The sequence below is a fragment of the Rattus norvegicus genome, chromosome 1, assembly GCF_036323735.1.
Source record: "Rattus norvegicus strain BN/NHsdMcwi chromosome 1, GRCr8, whole genome shotgun sequence".
Taxonomy (NCBI): Eukaryota; Metazoa; Chordata; class Mammalia; order Rodentia; family Muridae; genus Rattus; species Rattus norvegicus.
The window spans coordinates 81,016,697-81,027,119 of record NC_086019.1 but is presented as its reverse complement, the minus strand read 5'-3'; the positions used below and the strand labels follow the sequence as shown (position 1 = coordinate 81,027,119).

General features: G+C 37.1%; 1 protein-coding gene across 3 annotated transcripts in view; it reads left to right on the top strand.

Moving 5' to 3' along the window:
* Positions 1-291: 291 nt before the first annotated feature.
* Vom2r78 (vomeronasal 2 receptor, 78) overlaps positions 292-10,423 on the top strand; it is a 46,874-nt gene continuing 36,742 nt past the window's right edge. For 2 of the 3 annotated variants that reach the window (NM_001099659.2, XM_039085841.1), the window contains exons 1-2: positions 292-780; positions 4,752-5,034. In NM_001099659.2, coding sequence (NP_001093129.2) covers positions 584-780; positions 4,752-5,034 — 480 coding nt within the window. In that variant the 5' untranslated portion in view covers positions 292-583. The remainder of the gene's footprint in view (positions 781-4,751; positions 5,035-10,423) is intronic. The other variant, XM_063270021.1, reaches the window with a different exon arrangement.

Below are 10,423 nucleotides of genomic sequence, written 5' to 3'. Positions count from 1 at the left end.
ATTCTCAAGGAAATCGAAGGAGAGGCATTGTTTTTATAATCTGTTCATGTCACCAGTGTGACATAGTCCATACTGTACATGGTATGTGGATCTTAGTGGCTATAAACATGAGCCTGCCTCTCCTTGAATTGGATCTTGTAATACAATGTCCTGTGTGTCTTCAGTAGCTTTGATTTTACCATTACTGGATTTGTCACTGGTAATTTTCTGATAAAATCTACAGATATCACTTCTAATTGTGTCCATATAATAACCTTGTTAAAAACTTCCAAGACCAAATTAGAACAAAAGTTTTCTTTCTGCCTATTAATAAACATGAGTGATATCATGGAGCCTGAGAAAGAATAATTCTCCAAAGTATTTACCAATCTGTGTTACATGAGCTGTGGTCACCTGTTGCAGAGCCCCAGGGAAGAAAGTGCTTAACCTTCCTCCAGGGCTCAGAAGCAATCTGGAAAAACAAATGAATCATGAATATGCAACCTCTTCTTTATACAGAGTAATAAAAGATCATAGAAATTTGATGTTCTTATATGCATGGTACTTTCCAATTCACACTGCCCAGGTTTAAGGCAGAAAGAATATGTTAATTTTGATGGTAGTATTTTTCCTTCTCCACTATCCACTTCTCATGGCCAATTTCATTGATCCCTGGTGCTTTTGGAGAACAAATTTGAATGAAGTCAAGGAAAAAGACTTGGATATAAATTGTGCCTTCATCCTTGGAGCAGTTCAGTTGCCTATGGAGAAAGATTATTTCAATGAGACTTTGAATGTCCTGTAAGTGCATTTGTATTTTCCATGTAAATGACATCTTTCATATTTCTTGAGTGTTCTGAGGATGAAGATTAGGTAAAACCTTGAGTCTTCTGTCGTGTTTCTAAGTCTGAAAACCACTCACCAAGCTTAATTATTTTACAGATTCAATCCTATTTTCTCCTTTAAATTAATCCAGTGAAGGTTTTGTTTTTCTTCTAGGCGACCTCTGACTTAAAGCTTGGAAGCTGAGGAAAAAATGTATATCTACATGGATCGTTCACATAAAGCCCTCCTAATAACAGTTTTTTTTCCACACTAGACAATGATGATTTATTTCATTTGATCCTGTAACATTTCATTGATTTTATCCCAAGCACTTGCAAATAAATGGTCATAAACTATGCTTACAATTCTTCCATTGAAAGATCCCACGCAGAGATACCCTTACTCAAGTCTTGGGAAATCGTGGACCCCAGACACAGAGAGACCATTTTGGATGTAATAAGGAAAGGCAAGGTTTATTACGGAGACCTATTACAGAGATCTCCGGGCCGACACATATCCCACGCAGGAGACAGAGGTGTCGACCCTGAGAGGCTGGGAGAAAGAGTATTTAAAGGCAGAGGCTGTGAGCACCAGGGGATGGGGGGATGTCAAAGGGGAATGCACCACAAGTTACAGGATTGTTTTATGGCTCTAGGAGATAAGGGGACTCCAAAAGTTTTTATGGCCCCCTGGTGCCTGGAACAGAGCTACTAAATCAGGAGAAAAATTGGGTCTTTAGGTCCTCATTATTTTTAAAAGTTTGTCAAAATTGATGAAGCATCTGTATTTGAAACACCTCTTGTTAGGCTTGGGCTGTCCGGTTTCTTGGAATGCTCTCTGCAGGACACAATGGCTGAAAAGCACAAGTAGGGCTTATCAGGGTCTGGAGGACATCTGGTTAAAGTATGACTCTGAGTAAGCTGGGGGGATGTGTTTGGATGGTTTATGGGTTAGTCCTTGATAGCCTGAGCTGGTTTTTGTATTCCTTTTCTTTATCTTTATGGCCTGCTATTCCTGGTGGCAGGGCTTAGCCCTGAGTCTGTGGCTTTTGGGGCTTACTCTTTTAATTTTATATTTTTAAACCTTAAATTCGTATAATTTTCCTTTCACCGTCAGTGTCTTTCTCCTAGAGCATATGCTGGTTCCAGTAATATTCATGGTGCCTACACTTATCAAAAACTTTACATATATGCGGACTTAGTCTCTCAAATTCATTGCATGTGGTCACTTCTTGCCTTCTAATGCTTCATCAAGTTTGTAAAAAGAAGATTCTTACACTCAGAAACACATACTTCATATGAATGGTTGGATGTATATGTTTGTATGTAATGAGCAAGGAATACTTAGGTCATTAGAGGGCAAGACATCCAATTGTTTTAAAAAATTAAAAACCTGAAAGGCCTGTCGCTGTGTGCTTCAAGTTGTTCATATATAACCACTGACTTTTGTCTTTTATAAAGTTCAGTTTGGCATTCTCTCTTTAAAGTAAAATATATTTGAAATAAATGGAATTAAATGATATGTTTAGCCTCTTGGAATAGTGAGGCTATCAATAACAGTGGTGACTGCCTATGTCTTTTGTCACTGGCATAGGTTACAGTTGTGGTGTGGGACAGTTGTAGCATTTGAGAACTGAAATACAGGAATTTTCCATAAGATTTTTGCCATTGTTTTAGAAACATGTCCACTCTTTGCATGTCTAAGTTTGTTAATATCTGACCCCTTTATGATATTTATATGTTAGGAGACTTTTTGCAGTAATTTTAGAAAATATAGGGGCACATGTTTCCAATATCTTGTCACTACTCATTTTAGTGAGTTTCTGATAGTTGTTTTAAAACAGAGCCCTTTAGACTGCTAGGCTACCCAGACAGCATATTTCATAAAGTTTCACTGGAGAAAATAGTTGAGTACTGAACAAGGTTTATTCTTAAATTACTTTTGTATATTAGTAAAAATTTTAATGGAAAATTAAAAACTTTACATACATGCAAATTTACTCTCTCAAATTCATTGCTTGTGGTGTGTGGTAATAGAAAATATCATAAAATTACCAATTTTATAGAGTATAGAATGAAAACACCACAGGGATACAGTTTTGGCGAAAATCTAATTGTACTTATCTCAAATTTAATCATTAAATATATAGGCATTTGTTTATTGTTTACTGATCAGATTATATTAAGTGACAAGGTTGATACTGGAGATAGTATTCTTTACACAAACATAAAAACAATATGGTATTATTCCATTCCCACTGTCTTATAGCCCACTTTTCTTACAAAAATGGTCATATCACATCGAAATTTCTTCTATATTATAAACATATAATACTGGCACATAAAAATATCAATGCAAGTTATTTATTTCCCCAGTTCTTAGTGTGATGCTAGCATTATTTTACTATAACTGGAAAAGTTGTCAAAGGCGTTTACTAGAAATTAAGGTATAATGATCAGAAGTACTCAGAGTGTATATATCCCATTCATTTGTAAATAGAAAGTAGGTGAATGATACTTTGGTGGTAGGGCAAGCCCTTAATCTCTGCACTAAGTACTTGGCACAAGTGTATACCTACACATTTGAAGTGAGTATAGTCTGCAGCAAAGTGTCTTATCAAATACTCAGAAAAGATTAATGAAGCTAAAAAGTGCATGCTGACAGGAGACTGATATAGCTGTCTCCTTAGAGGCATCACCAGAGCATGTCAAATACAGAGGGGAATGCTAGCAGCAAACTATTAAACTGAGAATAGGATCCCTGTTAGAGGATTAGAGAAAGGATTGAAAGTGCTGAAGGGGCTTGCAACCCCATAAGAGCAACAATGCCAACCAACCAAAGCTCCCAGGGACTAAACCACCATCCAAAGGCTATACAAAGACTGACCCATGGCTCCAGCTGCATATTTAGAAGAGGATGGCCTTGTTAGGCAGCAATGGAAGGAGAAGCCTTTGGTCCTGCCAAGGCTGGTCCCCCCAGTGTAGGGGAATGAAGGAAGAAGTAAGGGTAGTGGATGGGGAGGGGACACCCTTATAAAAGAAGGGGAAGGAGATTGGGTAAGGGCCTTATTTCTGGGAAACTGGGAAAGGGAATAATATTTGAAATGTAAATAAAAAATAACCAAAAAAAGAAAAAATAAATTAAATTTGTTAGAGTGGGATAAAGTTTGATGTGAGAAATAGAATAAGAATTTATGTTCAAAGATATAAAAACAACTGGAAAAATAATAAAATATAACACTCAGATATATTGCCTTCTTAGGTCCTAAGTAGTCGACGCTCAAATACATATAAATATATGCATAGTCATGCATGATTTACCAAATATATGTTTGATATTTAAATTTATATATTTAGTTAAGACTTTTTTTTCACCAAAAGACTGAAAGAAACAATAAACAAGATGAGGGTAGATATGAGGGGGAGATGTTAAGAATATTGGCCACTAATTATAAGTGATTGTAAGTACAGGAAACAAATGTTTCTGCAGAAAGGCATTTATGCACTGATAAATAAATCATGTTTCAAGCTCCTGACCAATTCAGCTAATTGAACAAGAAAATATCATGAACTCAATATCTCTCATGACACACATATTTTTATATTGCTTATTAATTTGATAATAAAGATATGATCAGAATTACTGTTTTGTCCATTTCTTTTGTTTTCTCTTTACTTTCTGGTCAAGCACTCAAAAGCAGAGATGGAAATCCTCTCTGTAAAAGAGGTAAAGAACATATCTTATTTATGGGAGACACACTGACATGAACTTTTAAAGTGTTTGCTATTTTCTAGGTTATCATGTCAACCCAATCTCAGAACAGAAGCCAGATGTTTGCATCTTTAAAGATCAGATGCAGAAGCTTTGTGTACAGAATAGTGCTTTTATTGAGTATAGTTGATCATGTATAAACATCTGTCCATAATAAAAACTATGCTTTTTTACAGAGAAAAAACTAAAACCAACAAATATGCCTTGGCATTAGCCTTTTCAATGGAGGAAATCAACAGGAACCCTGATCTTTTACCAAACATGTCTTTGGTTATAAAACATACTTTGAGCTATTGTGATGGAAATACTGCACTCCACATATTTAAAGAAAAATTTTATAGGCCTTTACCTAATTATGTCTGTAATGAAGAGACTATGTGTTCATTTATGCTTACAGGACTGAATTGGATATCATCTATAAAACTTTTTAGAAATTTGGAAATCTTCTCATTTCCACGTGTGAGTTATCATAGGCAAGGAATTTCTTACATTATTTCTCTTTGGCAGACTTTGATAGACATTAAGAAAATTAATGGATGAGATTGTACTTGTGCTTATATCAATCTATTAAGTTCCACAGTACTTACTAATCAGTGACATGATAGCCCTTCTGCTAGGTGTGACATCCAGAAATTGACAGATTCCTGAAAGGAAAAATAGAGGAGGCCAGGAAGAATTGAGTCTGGCATGGTGGCAGAGAGACTTGCAGCATTGATTGATTAGCAGTCAGAGTGTTTACTTATACAAATCTCATTAAGCAGAGATTAATTCATATTGTTCCTACACCTAGAAAATATTATTTCTGTTCCTAGATATGTGTTATCTTCATCTTGGTTTAGGTATAGACTATCATTGTTAAAATTTCAAATACCACATTTATCACTTACCATCATAATAGTGTTATATAAGTTTAGTTATCAGTGATAAACTATAATTGAACAGAATTTATTTCACAAACATTTTCTCTTTAACCCAAATTTAATTATCTGGAATACGTTTTCACAAAGGCATGGTGACAAACCATTTTTAGCCTGGCAGCTCATGACATTTCAGTATCACTAAACAGGATGAAAACCTCCAATCCACTCTGTGAAGTTAACCATTTTACTAGCAGCGAGTGTTTGACCAACCACTAAGGGTCCTAGTATCCACTATCATTAGATCCTCTGTCAAAAATTTCATCAACATACTGCTATAGTTAGTATAAATCATTTTCTTTAATAATGTAATGATTCAGTCATATCTTTGTGGAATTTATTGCTCTGTTTTATCTTGTTTTTCATTTGTTTCCTGCTCATAAAATATAAGAGTGGAAATTCATAAGTGAATTTTCTAAGAAAGAGGGGTTATGGGGTTCTGATACCTCATTCTTTCATATCTTTCCACATGATTGTTTTTCCATCATTATAAGATACTTTGTATGTTAGAGATAATTTGATTCAATCTAACTTTGTTTCAGGCTAATTGTCTCAAAAAATACAACTTATGAGTCTGAAAAACTTAGCAGCAAAATTGCTTGGGTAATTATTAGGTGGGTTTTTTTTTTCATTTCATTTATTTTTATTTTTTTAGGATGAGGTTTTTTTTTTTTTTTTTTATTAACTTGAGTATTTCTTATATACATTTCGAGTGTTATTCCCTTTCCCGGTTTCCGGGCAAACATCCCCCTCCCCCCTCCCCTTCCTTATGGGTGTTCCCCTCCCAACCCTCCCCCCATTGCGGCCCTCCCCCCATAGATTAGTTCACTGGGGGTTCAGTCTTAGCAGGACCCAGGGCTTCCCCTTCCACTGGTGCTCTTACTAGGATATTCATTGCTACCTATGAGGTCAGAGTCCAGGGTCAGTCCATGTATAGTCTTTAGGTAGTGGCTTAGTCCCTGGAAGCTCTGGTTGCTTGGCATTGTTGTACTTTTGGGGTCTCGAGCCCCTTCAAGCTCTTCCAGTTCTTTCTCTGATTCCTTCAATAGAGGACCTATTCTCAGTTCAGTGGTTTGCTGCTGGCATTCGCCTCTGTATTTGCTGTATTCTGGCTGTGTCTCTCAGGAGCGATCTACATCCGGCTCCTGTCGGTCTGCACTTCTTTGCTTCATCCATTTTGTCTAATTGGGTGGCTGTATATGTATGGGCCACATGTGGGGCAGGCTCTGAATGGGTGTTCCTTCAGTCTCTGTTTTAATCTTTGCCTCTCCCTTCCCTGCCAAGGGTATTCTTTTTCCTCATTTAAAGAAGGAGTGAAGCATTCACATTTTGATCATCCGTCTTGAGTTTCGTTTGTTCTAGGGATCTAGGGTAATTCAAGCATTTGGGCTAATAGCCACTTATCAATGAGTGCATACCATGTATGTCTTTCTGTGATTGGGTTAGCTCACTCAGGATGATATTTTCCAGTTCCAACCATTTGCCTACGAATTTCATAAACTCGTTGTTTTTGATAGCTGAGTAATATTCCATTGTGTAGATGTACCACATTTTCTGTATCCATTCCTCTGTTGAAGGGCATCTGGGTTCTTTCCAGCTTCTGGCTATTATAAATAAGGCTGCGATGAACATAGTGGAGCACGTGTCTCTTTTATATGTTGAGGCATCTTTTGGGTATATGCCCAAGAGAGGTATAGCTGGATCCTCAGGCAGTTCAATGTCCAATTTTCTGAGGAACCTCCAGACTGATTTCCAGAATGGTTTTACCAGTCTGCAATCCCACCAACAATGGAGGAGTGTTCCTCTTTCTCCACATCCTCGCCAGCATCTGCTGTCACCTGAGTTTTTGATCTTAGGCAATCGCACTGGTGTGAGGTGAAATCTCAGGGTTGTTTTGATTTGCATTTCCCTTATGACTAAAGATGTTGAACATTTCTTTACGTGTTTCTCAGCCATTCGGCATTCCTCAGCTGTGAATTCTTTGTTTAGCTCTGAACCCCATTTTTTAATAGGGTTATTTGTTTCCCTGCGGTCTAACTTCTTGAGCTCTTTGTATATTTTGGATATAAGGCCTCTATCTGTTGTAGGATTGGTAAAGATCTTTTCCCAATCTGTTGGTTGCCATTTTGTCCTAACCACAGTGTCCTTTGCCTTACAGAAGCTTTGCAGTTTTATGAGATCCCATTTGTCGATTCTTGATCTTAGAGCATAAGCCATTGGTGTTTTGTTCAGGAAATTTTTTCCAGTGCCCATGTGTTCCAGATGTTTCCCTAGTTTTTCTTCTATTAGTTTGAGTGTGTCTGGTTTGATGTGGAGGTCCTTGATCCACTTGGACTTAAGCTTTGGACAGGGTGATAAGCATGGATCGATCTGCATTCTTCTACATGTTGCTCTCCAGTTGAACCAGGACCATTTGCTGAAAATGCTATCTTTTTTCCATTGGATGGTTTTGGCTCCTTTGTCAAAAATCAAGTGACCATAGGTGTGTGGGTTCATTTCTGGGTCTTCAATTCTATTCCATTGGTCTATCTGTCTGTCTCTGTACCAATACCATGCAGTTTTTATCACTATTGCTCTGTAATACTGCTTCAGTTCAGGGATAGTGATTCCCCCTGAAGTCCTTTTATTGTTGAGGATAGCTTTAGCTATCCTGGGTTTTTTGTTATTCCAGATGAATTTGCAAATTGTTCTGTCTAACTCTGTGAAGAATTGGATTGGTATTTTGATGGGGATTGCATTGAATCTGTAGATTGCTTTTGGTAAAATGGCCATTTTTACTATATTAATCCTGCCAATCCATGAGCATGGGAGATCTTTCCATCTTCTGAGGTCTTCTTCAATTTCTTTCCTCAGTGTCTTGAAGTTCTTATTGTACAGATCTTTTACTTGCTTGGTTAAAGTCACACCGAGGTACTTTATATTATTTGGGTCTATTATGAAGGGTGTCATTTCCCTAATTTCTTTCTCGGCTTGTTTCTCTTTTGTATAGAGGAAGGCAACTGATTTATTTGAGTTAATTTTATACCCAGCCACTTTGCTGAAGTTGTTTATCAGCTTTAGTAGTTCTCTGGTGGAACTTTTGGGATCACTTAAATATACTATCATGTCATCTGCAAATAGTGATATTTTGACCTCTTCTTTTCCGATCTGTATCCCTTTGATCTCCTTTTGTTGTCTGATTGCTCTGGCTAGAACTTCAAGAACTATATTGAATAAGTAGGGAGAGAGTGGGCAGCCTTGTCTAGTCCCTGATTTTAGTGGGATTGCTTCAAGTTTCTCTCCATTTAGTTTAATGTTAGCAACTGGTTTGCTGTATATGGCTTTTACTATGTTTAGGTATGGGCCTTGAATTCCTATTCTTTCCAGGACTTTTATCATGAAGGGGTGTTGAATTTTGTCAAATGCTTTCTCAGCATCTAATGAAATGATCATGTGGTTCTGTTCTTTCAGTTTGTTTATATAATGGATCACGTTGATGGTTTTCCGTATATTAAACCATCCCTGCATGCCTGGGATGAAGCCTACTTGATCATGGTGGATGATTGTTTTGATGTGCTCTTGAATTCGGTTTGCCAGAATTTTATTGAGTATTTTTGCGTCGATATTCATAAGGGAAATTGGTCTGAAGTTCTCTTTCTTTGTTGTGTCTTTGTGTGGTTTAGGTATAAGAGTAATTGTGGCTTCGTAGAAGGAATTCGGTAGGGCTCCATCTGTTTCAATTTTGTGGAATAGTTTGGATAATATTGGTATGAGGTCTTCTATGAAGGTTTGATAGAATTCTGCACTAAACCCGTCTGGACCTGGGCTCTTTTTGGTTGGGAGACCTTTAATGACTGCTTCTATTTCCTTAGGAGTTATGGGGTTGTTTAACTGGTTTATCTGTTCCTGATTTAACTTCGATACCTGGTATCTGTCTAGGAAATTGTCCATTTCCTGAAGATTTTCAAATTTTGTTGAATATAGGTTTTTATAGTAAGATCTGATGATTTTTTTAATTTCCTCTGAATCTGTAGTTATGTCTCCCTTTTCATTTCTGATTTTGTTAATTTGGATGCACTCTCTGTGTCCTCTCGTTAGTCTGGCTAAGGGTTTATCTATCTTGTTGATTTTCTCAAAGAACCAACTTTTGGTTCTGTTGATTCTTTCTATGGTCCTTTTTGTTTCTACGTGGTTGATTTCAGCTCTGAGTTTGATTATTTCCTGCCTTCTACTCCTCCTGGGTGTATTTGCTTCTTTTTGTTCTAGAGCTTTTAGGTGTGCTGTCAAGCTGCTGACATATGCTCTTTCCTGTTTCTTTCTGCAGGCACTCAGCGCTATGAGTTTTCCTCTTAGCACAGCTTTCATTGTGTCCCATAAGTTTGGGTATGCTGTACCTTCATTTTCATTAGATTCTAAAAAGTTTTTAATTTCTTTCTTTATTTCTTCCTTGACTGGGTTACCATTGAGTAGAGCATTGTTCAATTTCCACGTATATGTGGGCATTCTTCCCTTATTGTTATTGAAGACCAGTTTTAGGCCCTGGTGGTCCGATAGCACGCATGGGATTATTTCTATCTTTCTGTACCTGTTGAGGCCCGTTTTTTGACCAATTATATGGTCAGTTTTGGAGAAAGTACCATGAGGAGCTGAGAAGAAGGTATATCCTTTTGCTTTAGGATAGAATGTTCTATAAATATGTTAAGTCCATTTGGCTCATGACTTCTCTTAGTCTGTCGACATCACTGTTTAATTTCTGTTTCCATGATCTGTCCATTGATGAGAGTGGGGTGTTAAAATCTCCCACCATTATTGTGTGAGGTGCAATGTGTGTTTTGAGCTTTAGTAAGGTTTCTTTTACGTATGTAGGTGCCCTTGTATTTGGGGCATAGATATTTAGGATTGAGGGTTCATCTTGGTGGATTTTTCCTTTGATGAATATGAAGTGTCCTTCC